Source organism: Bombina bombina, chromosome 10 (assembly GCF_027579735.1).
Source record: "Bombina bombina isolate aBomBom1 chromosome 10, aBomBom1.pri, whole genome shotgun sequence".
In the NCBI taxonomy this organism is placed as follows: Eukaryota; Metazoa; Chordata; class Amphibia; order Anura; family Bombinatoridae; genus Bombina; species Bombina bombina.
The window spans coordinates 208,513,002-208,533,582 of record NC_069508.1 but is presented as its reverse complement, the minus strand read 5'-3'; the positions used below and the strand labels follow the sequence as shown (position 1 = coordinate 208,533,582).

General features: G+C 39.3%; 1 protein-coding gene across 1 annotated transcript in view; it reads left to right on the top strand.

Moving 5' to 3' along the window:
* Positions 1–20,581, top strand: part of ITGB3BP (integrin subunit beta 3 binding protein) — a gene marked incomplete in the record, with an annotated part of 308,200 nt that overhangs the window by 170,496 nt on the left and 117,123 nt on the right. Inside the window, 1 exon segment of the mRNA XM_053693670.1 lies at positions 1,282–1,360. Within this exon segment, the coding sequence (XP_053549645.1) occupies positions 1,282–1,360 (79 nt within the window).

Sequence of the window (20,581 nt, the reverse complement as noted above, 5' to 3'; positions counted from 1 at the left end):
TCCGATTGACTTATGAGACTGCTGGAAGGCAGCCTCCTGAACGAATTACAGCTCACTCTACTAGAGCTGTGGCTTCCACATGGGCTTTCAAGAATGAGGCTTCTGTTTAACAGATCTGTAAGGCAGCGACTTGGTCTTCACTGCATACATTTGCCAAATTTGACAAATTCGATACTTTTGCTTCTTCGGAGGCTATTTTTGGGAGAAAAGTTTTGCAAGCAGTGGTGCCTTCCGTTTAGGTTACCTGACTTGTTCCCTCCCTTCATCCGTGTCCTAAAGCTTTGGTATTGGTTCCCACAAGTAAGGATGAAGCCGTGGACCAGATACACCAATGTAGGAGAAAACAGAATTTATGTTTACCTGATAAATTTCTTTCTCCTACGGTGTATCCGGTCCACGGCCCACCCTGGCATTTTGGTCAGGTTTAAATTTATTTTTGTAAACTACAGTCATAACTGCACCCTATGGTTCTCCTTTTTCTCCTAACCGTCGGTCAAATGACTGGGGGGGGCGGAGCCTGAGGGGAGCTATATGGACAGCTCTGCTGTGTGCTCTCTTTGCCACTTCCTGTTGGGATTGAGAATATCCCACAAGTAAGGATGAAGCCGTGGACCGGATACACCGTAGGAGAAAGAAATTTATCAGGTAAACATAAATTCTGTTTTTGTTAGGACATTTTATTTAGAAAAAAATCTATTCATTTTATATATATTATCTCTATCTTTTTTATTTTATTATTATTTTTTTAATTACGTTTAACATAATAAAACAATACATTGTTACAAAAAAGATTCATAAAGGCTGACAGTACCATTTTGTGATTTTATTTTTTAATATATAAAGCTGGAAATGTCCACAGATATCGGAGGCAGCATTCATCAAACCTAGATTGTTAGAAGCTTGCCACCCGATGTGTGTGATCATTCACTATCTATCTATTTATATATTATCTATCTATTTATCTATGTTTTATCTATTTATCTATCTATCTAAAACACCACACTGCATATAGTTTTATATCTAAAGGATTAATAGTTAGGTGAACATTTGTATTATGTATTAGTGTAATTAGAATTCAAATTTATTTGGTGACAAAAAACGTCATTTATATATGAAGCTAAGAGGCACTGTATCATCTTTATAGATTGGAATAAATATAATATTTTCATTGTGCTAAAGACTCTAGCACTTAAGGCAAATGTAAAGAAAATATTAACCCTTGTTAGCACTAATTTAATACGCATAACTGTTCTAAATTTGTTTTATTTTTTTCCCTGTTAGATTACTGGATTTAATTGCGAAAGTGCAGAAGTCACTGGGAACGTTTTTGAAAATGCGACAAAGTCTGAAGCATTTGGAGGTCTGTTTTTAAGAAATGTGTATCTATATGTTTTTAGGTACCTGAATTCAGCAACTGCACATGGTCCACCACTGAAAGTCTCCTCCATATATAGACATGTGGCTAAATTATTACCATGTGAACTACAGCGTACAAAGTAGTCAGCACTTGTGTGACCCCGGAGAGCCCCCACTGAGCAGACAGGACACCTGCATCCTGGCTACCATTGCTGACGCTCTCTAGCCAACTCAATAGGTGGAGGCTTGGAATACAAATGCAGGACACAAGCTGTGCTTCACTACAAAGCTTTCCAGTTTTAAAACATTTAACACTGGTATTTCTCCCATTATAGGTACATAAACCAGATGTACAGGCCTGGATGTAACAAATATGGAGGCTTCCAGGGAGCTGATTAAAGCTTTGGTTGCCAGAGAGGGCTGCAGCACTATTCTGTACAAAGGGTTAATACAAATGCTTATATAGCTTAGTGCTGTGGACATGTGTGTGCGTCTGTTTACCCAATTTAGGTGGAAGCTGTTGTAATATGTCCTAGCTGTTAACAACACATGCTGTGACATTTACAGCAGTGGTGAGAGCACGTATTAAACATGCAAAAGCAAGGTGGGTGGTATTGAAATGCAAAACCCCAACAGAGCAAATAGTGCAAAAAACATATCAAATAAAATGTTTTAAAATCATTTTAAAAAACTGGAATTTTGTTCGCAAAATGTGTATGGTTTTACCCCTTGAATGTTAACACATATCAAACAATCACAGTGCAGCTTGTAGAGGGCAGGTTTCTGAATCACCCAGAATGCACTCCTGCCTCTCTATGGGCAGTGCAATGCAATTTTTTTTTCATTGTGCATGTAGATTTACATTTTTATTTGCATTCCCCTTTAATATGTATAGCTTGGGGAAAAGAAGGGAGAGAGTTAATATAAACCTCTGAGTTTATTAAGGAACTTTCATTAAAGGGACATAAAGCCCATTTTTCTTTCATGATTTAGATAGAACATAATATTTAAAAAAAAAAACTTTCTAATTAACTTCTGTTATCAAATTTTCTTAGACCTAGATTTGGAGTTTGGCGTTAGCCGTGAAAACCAGCGTTAGAGGCTCCTAACGCTGGTTTTAGGCTACCGCCGGTATTTGGAGTCACTCAAAATAGGGTCTAACGCTCACTTTTCAGCCGCGACTTTTCCATACCGCAGATCCCCTTACGTAAATTGCGTATCCTATCTTTTCAATGGGATCTTTCTAACTCCGGTATTTAGAGTCGTGTCTGAAGTGAGCGTTAGACATCTAACGACAAAACTCCAGCCGCAGGAAAAAAGTCAGTAGTTAAGACCTTTCTGGGCTAACGCCGGTTTATAAAGCTCTTAACTACTGTGCTCTAAAGTACACTAACACCCATAAACTACCTATGCACCCCTAAACCGAGGTCCCCCCACATCGCCGACACTCGAATAATTTTTTTAACCCCTAATCTGCCGACCGCAAAGTGCCGCCACCTACGTTATCCTTATGTACCCCTAATCTGCTGCCCCTAACACCGCCGACCCCTATATTATATTTATTAACCCCTAATCTGCCCCCCTCAACGTCGCCTCCACCTGCCTACACTTATTAACCCCTAATCTGCCAACCGGACCTGAGCGCTACTATAATAAAGTTATTAACCCCTAATCCGCCTCACTAACCCTATAATAAATAGTATTAACCCCTAATCTGCCCTCCCTAACATCGCCGACACCTAACTTCAATTATTAACCCCTAATCTGCCGACCGGAGCTCACCGCTATTCTAATAAATGTATTAACCCCTAAAGCTAAGTCTAACCCTAACACTAACACCCCCCTAAGTTAAATATAATTTAAATCTAACGAAATTAATTAACTCTTATTAAATAAATTATTCCTATTTAAAGCTAAATACTTACCTGTAAAATAAATCCTAATATAGCTACAATATAAATTATAATTATATTATAGCTATTTTAGGATTAATATTTATTTTACAGGTAACTTTGTATTTATTTTAACCAGGTACAATAGCTATTAAATAGTTAAGAACTATTTAATAGCTAAAATAGTTAAAATAATTACAAAGAAATCCTGATCGGAACAGCCAATAGAATGCGAGCTCAATCTGATTGGCTGATTGGATCAGCCAATCGGATTGAACTTGATTCTGATTGGCTGATTCCATCAGCCAATCAAAATATTCCTACCTTAATTCCGATTGGCTGATAGAATCCTATCAGCCAATCGGAATTCGAGGGATGCCATCTTGGATGACGTCCCTTAAAGGAACCGTCATTCGTCGTTAGTCCGTCGGGCCAGCAGGATGTTCCGCGTCGGAGGTCTGCAAGATGGATCCGGAAGAAAGAAGATTGAAGATGCCGTTGATAGAAGACTTCATCCGGATCATGGACCTCTTCAGCTCCCGCTTGGATGAAGACTTCATCCGGATCATGGACCTCTTCAGCTCCCGCTTGGATGAAGACTTCAGCTGGATCATGGACCTCTTCAGCCCCCCGCTTGGGCTTGGATCAGGACATCGGAGGAGCTCTTCTGGACAGATCGTTGAACCCGGTGAGGTGAAGACAAGGTAGGAAGATCTTCAGGGGCTTAGTGTTAGGTTTATTTAAGGGGGGTTTGGGTTAGATTAGGGGTATGTGGGTGGTGGGTTGTAATGTTGGGGGGCTTGGGTATTGTATGTTTTTTTTTTACAGGCAAAAGAGCTGAACTTCTTGGGGCATGCCCCGCAAAGGGCCCTGTTCAGGGCTGGTAAGGTAAAAGAGCTTTGAACTTTAGTTATTTAGAATAGGGTAAGGCATTTTTTTATTTTGGGGGTCTTTGTTATTTTATTAGGGGGCTTAGAGTAGGTGTAATTAGTTTAAAATTGTTGTAATATTTTTCTTATGTTTGTAAATATTTTTTTATTTTTTGTACTTTAGCAAGTTTATTTAATTGTATTTATTTGTAGGAATTGTATTTAATTAATTTATTGATAGTGTAGTGTTAGGTTAATTGTAGGTAATTGTAGGTAGTTTATTTAATTAATTTATTGATAGTATAGTGTTAGGTTTAATTGTAACTTAGGTTAGGATTTATTTTACAGGTAATTTTGTAATTATTTTAACTAGGTAACTATTAAATAGTTCTTAACTATTTAATAGCTATTGTACATGGTTAAAATAATTACAAAGTTGCCTGTAAAATAAATATTAATTATAATTTATATTGTAGCTATATTAGGATTTATTTTACAGGTAAGTATTTAGCTTTAAATAGGAATAATTTATTTAATAAGAGTTAATTAATTTCGTTAGATTAAAATTATATTTAATTTAGGGGGGTGTTAGGGTTAGACTTAGCTTTAGGGGTTAATACATTTATTAGAATAGCGGTGAGCTCCAGTCGGGAAAATTAGGGGTTAATAATTGAAGTTAGGTGTCGGCGATGTTAGGGAGGGCAGATTAGGGATTAATACTATTTATTATAGGGTTAGTGAGGCGGATTAGGGGTTAATAACTTTATTATAGTAGCGCTCAGGTCCGGTCGGCAGATTAGGGGTTAATAAGTGTAGGCAGGTGGAGGCGACGTTGAGGGGGGCAGATTAGGGGTTAATAAATATAATATAGGGGTCGGCGATGTTAGGGCAGCAGATTAGGGGTACATAAGGATAATGTAAGTAGCGGCGGTTTACGGAGCGGCAGATTAGGGGTTAATAATAATATGCAGGGGTCAGCGATAGCGGGGGCGGCAGATTAGGGGTGAATAAGTGTAAGGTTAGGGGTGTTTAGACTCGGGGTACATGTTAAAGTGTTAGGTGCAGACGTAGGAAGTGTTTCCCCATAGGAAACAATGGGGCTGCGTTAGGAGCTTAACGCGGCTTTTTTGCAGGTGTTAGGTTTTTTTTCAGCTCAAACAGCCCCATTGTTTCCTATGGGAGAATCGTGCACGAGCACGTTTTTGAGGCTGGCCGCTTGCGTAAGCAACTCTGGTATCGAGAGTTGAAGCTGCGTTAAAAATGCTCTACGCTCCTTTTTTGGAGCCTAACGCAGCCTTTATGTGGACTCTCAATACCAGAGTTATTTTTATGCTGCGGCCAGAAAAAAGCTGGCGTTAGTTTTTCGGGTCGTTACCGACAAAACTCCAAATCTAGCCGTTAGTTTTCTTGTTTTCCTTTGTGGAAAAGCAGAAATATAAGCTCAAGAGTGTGCACATGTCTGCTGCACTATATGGCAGCAGTTTTGCAGCAATGTTATACACTATGGCAGCACTATATCCTGTCATGTAGTGCTGCAGACATGTGCACACTACCTACCTAGGTATCTCTTCAACAAAGAATAACATGAGAATGAAAAAAAATGATAATAGAAGTAAACTGGAAACTTTTTAAAAATTGTAGGCTCTATCTGAATCATGAAAGAAAATGTTTGACTTTAATGTCCCTTTAAGCTCAGGATGAAAGCATATATAACAAAACGTGTGTAACTGCAGAATATGCTCTCATATTCAGTAGCCAGTTAGCACTTCTTTACAGAAAGGGTGGTAGATACATTGAAAATACTTCAAGTAGAGGTGGTTTGGACAAATATAGTAAGGGAATAATAAATGGCTTGCGGATATGTAAGTAGCTGGTTTGTCGATTTAATTGAAAGGATAGGACATTATAGAGGAAACATTGACATGCTATAATTCTTTAGCAATGCTTGTACCCCTTGCTATGGAACACTGTGTTTTTCGCCTTCAGAAGGGCTAAACACATAGGGAAATTCACACTTGGGAGCAGCTTGCTTTGCAAATACTGTCAGTGAATGGAGGATTGTGCGAGTGCTGCTGCTGATTGGCTAACCATCTGTTTGTTGCTTGGGACCAGCAGTACAATGCGGTGTCCAAGTGAGCCTTCATATGTTTTACTCCTTTTCAGGGGGGTTAAACACTTAGGTCCAGATTACGAGTGGAGCAATATTGTTTGCGTGCAAGTTTTATCGGGTTTTCACATTAGTTTGCACGCAAATTAAATTGCGCTCTTATTACAAGTTGAAAGTTAATGCGAACACGTGAGCACAATTGCGATTTACGCTAGAATGATTACTGTGACCTCAGAACTCTGGTTAACTGTTTTGCGAAAACTAAAAAGTGTCACAAAACACATCAAAAATACATTACATAGTATATTTACACTTATAATAACACCATCTAATAAAAAAAATTCAAAAGAAATATTGCACACAAAAGTTATAAGGGCTCAAAGATGTGAGGTCTCAAGTGTTAGAAAAAAAGGCTGCAAATGGCTTTAACATTGAGATACATACATATGCATGTCTAAATATGAATATATGTGTGTGTCATGTTCTGGTGTACATGCGCTCAGGACACAGACCCTCGGGACAGTGGTAGGGATTTGAAGACACCAACCCCTGACCTGGGGAAGAGTATCCTGGACGTGGATAGATGATATTCTGTGATTCATAGTTGCTAGAAGTTATTGAAGAATTAATGGAGAGTGCAACATTTGTATAATATATAATCTGGCTTCACCTTGATTTATAGTTAGTTAATAGGAGTAGCTGCAGGATTCAATGAGAGAAAAATAAAGCAATGTGGAATGTTCAGGCTTCAGAGTAAACTGGTAGAAGATTGACACTTAGATGCAAACTAAGGTTTGTTGCAGGTTCACAGTACATAATATTATATAGAGCTGTATGTCAGTAATAATCAGAGCAGCACAGGTGATAGTCAAGTTGCAAGTTTAAGGCATCAATTACTGTTTGTGCATATATTGGAGAATCACATGAAAGCTTTTAACTGAACACATAGATGCAGAGTTCTGAATATGTTAACATATTTGTAGAAGGATATTTCGGCTATGACAACTTGTTGCAGAGAATAGTTATAAAGTTCTGAGTAAGATGCTGTTGTAATAATTAGAGAGTGATGATAACCAAAAGTATGCTTGATTTATAATAAAGTTCAGAGTTTAAGTAGCAGTGTCCAGGTAACAAAATGGAATTATTTGGATACTTGGATTTGATGATTTTAAGCAGAGGAAATAGGGAAAACTGAAGCTTGAATATGTTGGTAGAATTCATGCAGGATCAGCCACAGACCTCAGTTGTTTTCAGGAACACAACTTCAAAGTTAATGCAAGGCACATTAGACCTGAGAAGGCTTAAAAAGAGGCTGAGGTAATCAGGTGCATGAATGATTAATCAGGCAGGCAAGCTGAATGCAAATACTGCCCAAAACCAGCATGAGTGTCAGAATCAGGGAAGGCAGTTTTAAAGGGCTAGTGACATTAGGCTGAGATATGTTACAGTGTGTGTGTATATATATATATATATATATATATATATATATATATATATATATATATATATATATATATACAGTGGATATAAAAAGTCTACACACCCCTGTTAAAATGTCAGGTTTCTGTGATGTAAAAAAATGAGACAAAGATAAATCATTTCAGAACTTTTTCCACCTTTAATGTGACCTATAAACTGTACAACTCAATTGAAAAACAAACTGAAATCTTTTAGGTAAAGGGAAATAAAAATAAAATAATATGGTTGCATAAGTGTGAACACCCTTAAACTAATACTTTATTGAAGCACCTTTTGATTTTATTACAGCACTCAGTCTTTTTGGGTATGAGTTTTTCAGCATGGCACATTTTGACTTGGCAAGATTTGCCCATTCTTCTTTGCAAAAACACTCTAAATCTGTCAGAATGCAAGGGCATCTCCTGTGCACAGCCCTCTTCAGATCACCCCACATATTTTGAATTGGATTCAGGTCTGGGCTCTGGCTGGGCCATCCCAAAACTTTAATCTCCTTCTGGTGAAGCCATTCCTTTGTTGAATTGGATGTATGCTTTGGGTCGTTGTCATGCTGAAAGATGAAGTTCCTCTTCATGTTCAGCTTTCTAACAGAAGCCTGAAGGTTTTGTGCCAATATTGTCTGGTATTTGGAACTGTTCATTATTCCCTCTACCTTGACTAAGGCCCCAGTTCCAGCTGAAGAAAAACAGCCCCAAAGCATGATGCTGACACCACCATGCTTCCCTGTGGGTATGGTGTTCTTTTGGTGATATGTAGTGTTGTTTTTGCACCAAACATATCTTTTGGAATTATGGCCAAAAAGTTCAACTGGTTTCATCAGACCAGAACACCTTTTGCAACATGCTTTTGGGAAACTTCAGATGTGTTTTTGCAAAATTTAACCGGGCTTGGATGTTTTTTTTTGTAAGAAAAGGCTTCCGTCTTGCCACTCTACCCCATAGCCCAGACATATGAAGAATACGGGCGATTGTTATCACATGTACCACACAGCCAGTACTTGCCAGATATTCCTGCAGATCCTTTAATGTTGCTGTAGGCCTCTTGGCAGCCTCCCAGACCAGTTTTCTTCTCGTCTTTTCATCAATTTTGGAGGGACATCCAGTTCTTGGTAATGTCACTGTTGCACCATATTTTCTTCACTTGATGATGACTGTCTTCACTGTGTTCCATGGTATATCTAATGCCTTGGAAATCCTTTTGTACCCTTCTCATGACTGATACCTTTTAACAATGAGATCCCTCTGATGCTTTAGAAGCTCTCTGCGGACCATGGCTTTCGCTGTAGGATGCGACTAACAAAATATCAGGAAAGTCCTACTAGAACAGCTGAACTTGATTTGGAGTTAATCAGAGGCACTTTAAATGATGACAGGTGTGTACTGACTCCGATTTAACATGATTTTGATTGTGAGTGCTTAATTCTGAACATAGCTACATCCCCCGTTATAAAAGGGTGTTCACACTTATGCAACCTTATTATTTTAGTTTTTTATTTCCCTTTACCTAAAAGATTTCAGTTTGTTTTTCAATTGAGTTGTACAGTTTATAGGTCACATTAAAGGTGGTAAAAGTTCTGAAATTATTTATCTTTGTCTCATTTTTTTACATCACAGAAACCTGACATTTTAACAGGGGTGTGTAGACTTTTTATATCCACTGTGTGTGTATATATATATATATATATTTACACACATAAGGCTCAACATTTTCACTCACCCACTAGCTATTCCATTGGCGAGTATTTATTATTTATTTATAAAATATTTTACCAGGAAGGATACATTGAGATTTCTCTCGTTCTCAAGTATGTCCTGGGTCCACAAAACATTGCATTGGTACAATAGGGTACAATAAAATACAAAAACAATAATAATACACAATATATGCAAAATTTAACATAGTACAAGCAGGAAATATATAATCAACCATGACAGGAACATTCTGTTTTGAGATATGTAGAGAGGGATCTCTTAAAGGATTTTAGGCTTGGGGAAGGTTTTAAAGTGTGAGGGAGGTCATTCCATAATTGTGGCGCTCTGTAGGAAAAAGGAGGATCGAGCTGCTTTCTTTTGTATTGAGGCAAACTAAATGTGCTGGTACTGGATCGGAGGTTATAGGAGGTGGGAATAGCCGGGGTGAGCATTCTGCTCTGGTAGGGTGGGAGCTTCCCAGAAAAGCTCTTAAACACAAGGCTGGAAAGGTGGAGGGTGCTTCTGGATTCCAGTGACAGCCAGTTTAGTTCTTTTAGCATGTCACAGTGGTGGGTCCTGTAGTTACATTGTAGCACAAAGCGGCAGAACGAGTTATACAGTGTATTAAGTTTATTAAGGTGAGTTTGCGGTGCAGGTGCATATACTACATCCCCATAATCAATGATTGGCATCAGCATTTGCTGTACAATCTTTTCCTTTACTGTAGGGCTTAGACAGGATTTGTTTCTGTACAGGGCACCTAGTTTTGGATAAAGTTTAGATGCAAGTTTTTCTATGTAATGGCCAAAAGATCGATTGGGGTCTAACAGCATATCCAAGTATTTGAAAGAGTGGACTGCGGTCGGTGTGCAATTTGATTTTGTTTTAATGCATAGATGGGAATTTTGTAGTTTAGGTCCCGTTCCAAAGATCATTGTGACAGTTTTGTTAGTGTTTAGGAAAAGTTTGTTTTTTGACATACACTTTTCTACCTCTGTGAACTGGTCTTGGAGCACTGCTTCAAGCTGCGGTAGATCGCCTTTGCTTGCATAGATTACTGTGTTATCTGCGTACTTGTGTACAGTTGAGCAGACATTAGGCAGATCATTTATAAATAATGTGAATAGTAGGGGGCCGAGAATGGAACCTTGGGGAACACTACACATGACTGGGAGAGGGAGGGAGTTGCTAGCAGACATTAGGCAGATCATTTATAAATAATGTGAATAGTAGGGGGCCGAGAATGGAACCTTGGGGAACACCACACGTGACTGGGAGAGGGAGGGAGTCGCTGTCAGAAATGGAGACATATTGTGATCGATCTGATACATATGATTGAAACCAGGTTAGCGGACGATCACCAATACCTGAGTTTTTTAGTTTGAGCAGTAGAATGTTGTGGTCTTCTGTGTCAAAGGCCTTTGCAAAATCAAGGAAAATAGCTCCAGCTAGGTCTCCTTGTTCCATGCCAGTTTGGATCTATCTATCTATCTATTGGGTTCTTGGTATTTACCCGTAAGGGTCTCAAGGCGCTGGATGTCGTTGCAAACTTTTTGGAGGGCAGTTATAGTGGAGTGATTCGGGCGAAAACCTGATTGAACAGGGGTCAGATAGATTGTTGGTAATACTCACATAATTGCGTATGGACGCATTTTTCTAAGATTTTTGACAATACTGGGAGCAATGATATTGGGTGATAGTTAGAAACCAAGGTTATCTCGCTACTTTTATGGATAGGCACTACACTTGCAATCTTCCAAAGTTTGGGTATGTATCCAGACACTAAGGATTTGTTAATTAGGTTGTGACAGGTTTAGCAATTGCCGGCGCACTGAGCTTCAACAGCATTGCTGGGATTTGATCAGGTCCAGACTGGTTTTACGTTTTTAGATTATTAAGGTGTTTCTTAATGACATTGATGGGTACAGGTCTAAAATTGAACTTCTCTATATTGGGTCTTTGCCGATTTAGTGGGACCTGATCCACATTTGTAGTTTCAGGATGTGTTTCATTTATTAGTTTGTCAATCAGGGTGGTGGAGCATCCGACAAAATAATTGTTGAAGGCATTTGCTACTTCTAAGGGAAGTTGCAGGGTTTGGTTGTCCACTTTGACAGTGGAGGGTTGGGAGTGGATTGTTGGAGTTTGTAAGTGATTTATGACTTTCCAAAACTTTCTAGGGTTAGAGATGTTATTGTTCAGACTCTCACAGAAATATTGGGCCTTGGACAATTTTGTTTGTTTAGTGCATATATTTCGCCATTGTCTATATACACAGTGATCGTTCAGAGCCAGTACGCTTGAACTTTGACCACAATGAATCCCGAAACTGGTACATTTGAATAAGGTCAGCTGTGATTCAATTCAAATGTATTCCTTTTTCTCTCACCTTACACAGCAGTTTGGTTGATCTCATGTCTGGCAGCAATACAAGATGAGTAGATAGGAGAACATGTGTAAATAAGGAAGGCTGATAAGACATCAGTACCAAATAAGTAGCATCTCTGAATTTAGTGGGAGCATTTTGGATACAAAGTTTAACCAAAAGTTGAGATTTTAAGGGCTTTTCAAAAATGTTTGATCAGGTTTCAAAATAGGGGAATGTGCTTTAAAGCTTTAATTTTAAGAAATATTGTAGGAAAATAAGAAATGCTCTGTACAATAACATTATCGCTTTCAGTGATTTTTTTGTTGTTGCTAAAAATGTAATGTACCCAGGAAAACAGTTGATAGTTAGTTTGTTTTTTGTATTCAAAGTAACTGCATGGATATTTTTTTCAATGGGCTGGGCTCTTTCATCGTCCCCCCACTACCTCCTGATTACATAGCTCTTCTATAGCAAATACTGCAGTATGTTAGTGCACTTAAGAATATGCGATTGTGTTAGCGCAAGAGTTGGGGTGTTTTTTTTTAACATTTTTTTTCTCCATTGACTTCTATTGGAGAATAGGTTATCACACGCGCGATATTGTAAGTTCGGCTTTTTGCGCGCATCGGGTTAGCAATAACTTTTTCCTTTCAACTCATAATATGAGCGCAACCCGATGGGTGTAAAAAAGTTTACTTCTAGCGCAGATAGCTCTCGAGCGGGAGCATTAAATATCGCTCCACTTAATAATCTGGCCCATAGAGTTTCACTGCGAGTAGTACAAAAATGACATGCTCTAAGGTTTTTTTCCATTACAATATCCCTGTATGTCTCAAAGGACCTACTTTCTTTCCTAAGATATGGTGAGTCCACGGAATCATCAATTACTAGTGGGAACACCACTCCTGGCCAGCAGGAGGAGGCAAAGAGCACCACAGCAAAGCTGCTATATATGTCACTTCCCTTACCCACAATATACAGTCATTCTCTTTTTGCCTGCGGTGCAAGGAGAAGGTGAAGTTTTGGTGTATGATCTAGAATCAAGGTTTTGTTATTTTAAAAGCAGAGTAGGCTTGCTCTGATCTAGCCTTAGCCCAAGTCAGCCTCTTCAGTAGGGCAGTGGTGGCTTTTAAGCAATTGGGAACTTGTGGGGTACCATCCTCACTGCATTTTCCCAAAACATTTTGCTGCCCTATTTAGATAGCCTGAGTAAGTTTACGCAGTCTTTCTGTATTTCCACAGGTCCATGTGAGGGATGGCATCCTCTCAAACCTGGTGAGCTGTCCTGCTGCCGGACAGATGAATATTATGGTAAGTGCCAATTTTATTTTTCTATTTAGCAGGGGAAAATGTGGCACTTATCCAGCTGAAACGCTGCAGGGGACGTTTTTTATTATTCCTGTCTGAGTGCAGGTTTTTATGGCAGTTTGTGCAGGCACTGTTAGTGTGAGGAGTTTTGTATTTTTATTGATGGCTCAATGGAGTTCCGTTTTTTAACGGATTATGTACTTTTTATAAGGTGTTTTGTTGTTGTTGTTGTTTTTAAACTTGTTTTTAAAAAAAAAAAAAAAAAAATACCCCAGCTTTTTTTGTCATCTGAAAGACTGCCCCTTTTAGGGAGGTTCAGTTTCTTGATGACAGAGTACTTTGGGCGCTTTTTTTCACTTTGTGTGGGGTGAGGTGTGCATTTTTCAGATGTCTCTGCTGCTTTGATTGCTTTTTGCTGTTTTAGCTTCTCTGGAATCCGGATTGTAAACATGATAGTTTTTTCCTCAGTTTGCTGCGGGTTGCAGGACAGGTAGGGCACCTCAGTAATTCTGCTGAGGTGTAGAGTGTTGCCTGGGGTTTAATTTAATACAGTTTTGTTCCGTGTTATATCCTTTATTAAAAGATTTAAAAAAAAAAAAAGTTTAAACATTTTTTTTATTCTTTTGTATTATGGATCAGGAGGCTGTGCAGGATGTTACCTGTAGCCTATGTTTGGATGCCCAGGTGGAACCCCAATACCTTTTTGTTCTTCATGAATTGAAAGAACTTTAGCTTATAGAAATAGACTTTTTGACCCTAAGCTAAGGCGGATGCTGTTCAGGAGCCTCCTGTTTCAGATGTGCCGCATCTTTCTCATCAAGCGTCCCAATCCTATTCATCTGCACATGCAGTGCCCTGCGTTTCCTCTCATGCTCTGTCTGGAGTCACTTTACAAGATATTGCTGCCCAGGTATCTTATGCGGTATCTGAGGCGCTGTTGACTTTTCCAATGCTGCAGGGAAAACGCAAAAGGAAATTTAAAGAAACAGTAAATAAGGTTTCTGATCCTGAGGTGGCTAATCATAGTTTTTCCTCTCAGAAGTTTGAGGATGAAGATTCTTTGGGTGCATCTGAGGGTGAAATCTCGGACTCAGGCAGTATAATTCTTTCTGCTGATGCTGAAGTTGTGTCCAGATTTAAACTGCTTGTTACTTAAGGAGGTTTTGGCTACCTTAGATGACTCCGATACTACTATTGTTGTTAACCCTAAGAAGTCTAGTAAGCTGAACAAGTATTTTGATGTTTCCTCTGGGGTGGAGGTATTTCCTCTTCCTGATCAAGCTTCTGAGATTATTGCACGAGAATGGGAGAGATCTGATATTCCTTTTTCTCCATCTCCTATTTTTAAGAAGATGTTTCCTATAGCTGACTCGGTTAAGGAATCGTGGCAAATGGTTCCTATGGTAGAAGGTTCTATTTCCATTTTGGCTAAGAGGACCACTATTCCCATAGAGGATAGTTGTTCTTTTTAGGATCCAATGGATAAGAAATTGGAGGCATTATTAAAGAAAATGTATGTTCTACAAGGTCTTCAATGGCAGCCTGCGGTGTGTATTGCTACTGTTACCAGTGCTGCAGCTTACTGGTTTGATGCCTTGTCTATATCTATTCAGACAGATACTCCTCTTGAGGAAATCCAGGACAGGATTAAGGCACTTAAATTAGCCAATTTTTTTATTACGGATGCTTCTTTACAGGTCGTTTTGCGGTTCTAGCTCGCAGAGCCATTTGGTTAAAATCCTGGTCTGCAGATAGTTATTAGCTATTCCCTACAAGGGTAAGTCCTTGTTTGGGCCTGATTTGGCTGAAATAGTTTCAGATATCACAGGAGGAAAGGAATCTTTTCTTCCTCAGGATAGAAAGTATAATCAGAAAGGACGTCAGAGTAATTTTCTTTCCTTTCGTAACTTTAGAGGTAAACCCTCTGCTTCCTCTTCCAAGCAGGAACTATCCAAGTCTTCCTGGAAGTCTGGTCACTCTTGGAACAAGGGGAAACAGTCTAAGAAGCCTGCGGCTGACTCCAAGTCAGCATGAAGGGTCGGCCCCCAATCCAGGAATGGATTCAGTAGGGGGCAGGATTTCTCAATTTGTTCAGGCTTTGATACAAGATGTCTCAGACCTGTGGGCCGTGGAAATTGTATCTCAGGAGTACAAGATAGAATTCAAGACTTTTCCTCCCAGAGGCAGGTTTCTTCTCTCAAGATTATCCGTAGACCAGATAAAGAGAGAGGCGTTCTTAAATTGTATCAAGGACCTTTCTGCCCTGGGAGTTATAGTTCCTGTTCCTCCACAGGAAAAGGGTCTGGGTTTTTATTCAAATCTGTTTGTGGTTCCCAAAAAAGAGGGAACTTTCAGACCTATTCTAAATCTAAAATGTCTTAACAAGTTCCTCAGAGTACCGTCCTTCAAGATGGAAACTATACGTTCCATTCTTCCCTTGGTCCAAGAGGGTCAGTTTATGACAACCATAGACTTAAAGGATGCGTACCTTCATGTTCCCATTCACAGGGATCATCACAAGTTTATAAGGTTCGCTTTCTTAGACAATCATTTTTAGTTTGGCTTTTCCATTCGGTCTTGCCACAGTTCCTAGAATTTTCTCAAAGGTCCTGGGGGCTCTTTTGGCAGTGATCCGGTCTCAGGGCATTGCAGTAGCACCTTATCTGGATGACATTCTGGTTCAGGCGCCGTCTTTTCAACAAGCAAACTCTCATATGGAGATCTTGTTGTCTTTCCTTCGCTGATGCCAGCCTTCTAGGTTAGGGAGATGTTTGGTGGGTCATTGAAGACTCAGGGTCTTTGGACTCGGGAGGAGTCAGTTCTCCCTATAAACATTCTAGAGTTGAGAGGGATTTTCAATGCTCTACTGGCCTGGCCTCAGTTAGCCATAGCCCGGTTTATCAGGTTCCAGTGAGACAACATAACATCGGTGGCATACAACAACCACCAGGGGGGAACTCGGAGTTCCTTGGCCATGACAGAGGTGGCCCGGATAATCCAGTGGGCGGAGTCTCACAACTGTTGTCTTTCTGCAATCCCCATCCCAGGAGTGGACAATTGGGAGGCGGATTTTCTGAGCCGTCAGACCATTCATCCGGGGAAGTGGGAGCTCCATCCATATTTTCCAGTTTAATCCTCAATTGGGGGCAGCCAGAACTGGATCTCATGGCTTCTCTGCAGAATGCCAAGCTTCTGAGGTACGGCTCAAGGTCAAGGGATCCACAGGCTTTCTTGATAGATGCTCTGGCGGTTCCTTGGAACTTCAGTCTAGCATACATATTTCCTCCGTTCGCTCTCCTGCCAAGAGTCATTGCTCGGATCAAGCAGGAGAGGGTGTCGGTGATTCTCATTGTCGCCGGCGTGGCCTTGCAGCATCTGGTATGCAGATCTAGTGGAAATGTCGTCTCTACCTCCATGGAGACCCCCTCTGAGGAAGGACCTTCTACTTTAGGGTCCTTTTCTTCATCCAAAACTTGTTTCTCTGAAACTGACTGCTTGGCGATTGAACTCTTGATTTTATCCAAGAGTGGGTTTTCAGAGTCGGTCATTGAGACCATGATTCAGGCTCGTAAGCCTGTGACAAGAAAAATTTACTATAAGATATGGCGTAAATATCTGCATTGGTGTGAATCCAGAGGCTACTCCTGGAGTAGAGTCAGGATTCCTAGGATTTTGTCTTTTCTCCAGGAGGGTCTGGAGACGGGTTTGTCAGCTAGTACTCTGAAAGGTCAGATTTCTGCGTTGTCTATTTTGTTGCATTAGCGTTTGGCGGATGCGCCAGACGTGCAATCTTTTTGTCAGGCCCTGATTAGGATCAGGCCTGTGTTTAAACCCGTTACTCCTCCCTGGAGTCTTAACCTTGTTCTTAGAGTTTTACAGCGGGCTCCGTTTGAACCTATGCATTCCTTAGATATTAAGATGTTATCTTGGAAGGTTTTGTTTCTTGTTGCTATTTCTTATGCTCGGAGAGTTTCGGAACTTTCGGCTCTGCAGTTTGATTCTCCTTTTTATTGTTATTATTACATTTTCAAATCAAACAATACACAATAAAACCCATAAAGCAAAAATACAAATAGACGAGAACCCTCGTCTCTGATGTCTTTGCCACAGTATATTGAACAAGCTATACATCAGACATATATGTTTCATTTTTATTACAGCTAAGTATTTTTCCATATACTATCTTCTTTTAACTAGCTCATGTGAATATTTAGTATTACCATCTCAAACTGAACCGGTAGGGGGTCATAACAAACAAAAAAAAAAGGGGGGGGCAAGAAAATTTCTCTCTTTCCTCATTTCTCTCCCAACTCCTAGCCCTTTATATCAACCAATGTTGAGGAAAGTGACCTTGTCACACTGACATACAAAAGTAATCAGATTTTTTAAAATATACAACTATTTGTCTTTGGATTCCTTCTGAATATGACAATATTACCCTTCTCCATTTAGAAAAAAACTCTTAACTCTGCTCTCCCCTACAGTAATTGGATCATGCTTTTAAATATTGATTTGATAAAATATTTGACTTGTAAAGTCTGGGAGCTGATTTCGCTTTCCAGGAACGTAAAATTATATTCCTACCAACTAGAATGGATGTATTTATAAGATTCTTATTAGTATTATCAGTGGGCCCATTATACAGAAATATAATATCTGTATGGTTGAAAGTTATCTTCCTGTCCAAGAATCTATTTAGCCAGAAGTTCACTTTTTTCAGAAACAATTTTTTTCAGAAAAAAAACAATGAATTAAATTAGCATTTGGGAAAGAACATCTGGAGCAAAGCACAATCCTCCGTGGAGACCATCTCGCAACTATCTCTGGTGACAAATATGCTTTGTTTAGGACTCTTATATGTTACTCTCTCCATGTCTGTGTGCCTGTACAATTATAGACCACCTTTATACTTTGCTTAATATCCTCCACTGAAATATTAATAGCTTCCCTCTGCCATTTGGCTTGTATATTCTCTAAATTCTCCTGGCCTGACTTACGCAATAATAGATTGTACCAAATTGAGATTGAAATGAACCCGGCTCCATTTAACTTGATCCCTTGATCTATCTCCCCCAATGACCAATCTCTTTCCTGTCCTCCCATTAACGAAGTATAATACTGTCTAAGCTGCAGATACGCTAAAAAATCTTGGATAGCGCATACTCCTGCTTTAAGCTGTAAAATGACTTCATGGAACCTAAAGCTTGGTCCTCCAATTGATACATGTATGCCAATCCTTCTTGTTTCCATCTCTTAAAAATTTTTGTCACTAAACTCGAGGCAAAGTTCGTATTACCCCAAATGGGAAGGTACCATGATAAACGCTTATTTATACCTAATACCTTTTTAAGTTTAAACCAAGCTAGGACCACATTATATATTGTTTTTCTATTTTTTATACATGTTGGGATATCCTTTTTTTAAGCATGAAGTAGCCCTATTGCTGAAGCAGTCTGTATAATATCATTATCTATATCTATAAATGGCATCATATTCCGCTCATTTATCCAGTCGCTGGCTACTTTAATCATACTTGCCAAATTATATAAACTTATATCTGGAAGGGCTAGACCTCCATCCTCTTTTTTTTTTTTTTCTGAACTAATTTCCAACGTGCTATTCTTGCTTTCTTTTTGTTTCACAAAAAATGAGAGCAACATGAATGAAACTTCTTTACATCTTTGTCTTTGATAAATAGAGGGACACAAGAAAAAATTTTTAGGTAATAAAATCATCTTGACAAGCTGTATTTTCGCCGAGAGGGATAATGGTAGCTGTCTCCATCTTCTTAGATTGGTTCTAATTGAAATCCATAAATCTTTATAATTATTCTCGTACCATTCTGCCGGATCCCCACTTAACTTAATACCTAAGTATTTAATCTGTCTGTCTGCTTCCTTGAAAGGAAGTATCTGTAGACTTGCCCTATTTTTAATTAGCCATTACATTTCGGATTTTGAAATATTTATCCTTTACTCTAAAAAAGAGCTAAAATTGCGAATTAGGTTCACCAAAACTGGGATATTTTCTCTGGTGTTTCCAATAAAAATAAGCAAATTGTCAGCATAAAGAGAGAGCACTATTTTCGTATTCCATACCACTATTCCTGGTAGTTCGCTTCTAAGTTTTATTGCTAGAGCTTCTATAGATATATTAAAGAGTAGCGGTGAGAGCGGGCAGCCCTGTCTTGTACCTTTTGGCGATTTCAACTTTTGGAGAAAGATAACCATTAATTGCAATAGAGGAATATGGATTTTTATATATAAGTTTAACTAAAGCACTGAAATGCCCTGTAAGCCCGAATTTTTCTAAACATGTAAATAATTGGTCCCATATAATGGAATCAAACGCCTTCTCAGTGTCAATTGTGATTAGGGCTACATCCTCTGACTTTTGATAAAAACCTGCATGGTCCTGGTGTATTAGTGTCCCCATAATTTTTTTCAATCTATTTGCCACTATTCCTGTTAACAATTTGTAATCGTTATTTAATAACGAAATAGGCCTATAAGACTCAACTGATTCTGGATCCTTAACCTTTTTAAGAATGAGATTAATCGTTGCTGCTGTATAATATGGGGAGACCATCTCATTTGAAATAAAATATTTGTTAAATAAATCATACAAGGTCGGCGATATCTTATAAAATTCTATGGGAACCTGGTCTGGGCACGGAGCCTTCCCCGCCGTCGCCATTTTTATGGCCTTCAAAATTTCCTCCTGAGTAACAGGTGTATTCAACTCATCTAGCTTTTCTCTGTCTAGCCTGGGAACCTGTATACCACTCCAGAAATCCTGTTTTTTAACATTATCAGTCTCTCTTGCTGCATAGATTCTCTAAAAGTATTCATGAAATATATCTTTAATCTGGGCAATATCTACATTTCCATCTAAAGGGGAGGAGAGTCCACGGCTTCATTCATTACTATTGGGAATTAAGAAACTGGCCACCAGGAGGAGGCAATGACACCCCAGCCAAAGGCTTAAATACCTCCCCCACTTCCCTCATCCCCCAGTCATTCTTTGCCTTTCGTCACAGGAGGATGGCAGAGGAGTGCCGGAGTTTCAGAGTAGTTTCTTATGGAGGGTAGTTCTCTGGAGTTTTAAGTAGTCTTGTCAGCCTCTCAGTGAGAGCCTGGGCGAAATTTAGGGTCCGGAGATGCAGGGAGAGACTTTCTGCAATACCATCCTGACTCATATTAACAGCCCCATAAGCAATCAGTGTTGACGAGTTTCGCTGCCTGCTTTCTTCACTCAAGTCCATGTCAGGAGCGAGGCTACTAACCTGTCACACTTGAAGGGCCGTGTTCCTGTTCCACGGTGTAGATTCTGGTAAGATCGTTTAATTTTTTATTAATAATGATATCATAGAAGACAGGGTCACAGTGTGACACCTTTTTATCTTTACAGAATCAAGGGCTAATATTACTGGAAGGCGGATTATTGAACAGGGGGGGTTATACATGATATTGTTTATTGTGTTATGTGCGAGATGAGGCTCTGGCAATGTGTGG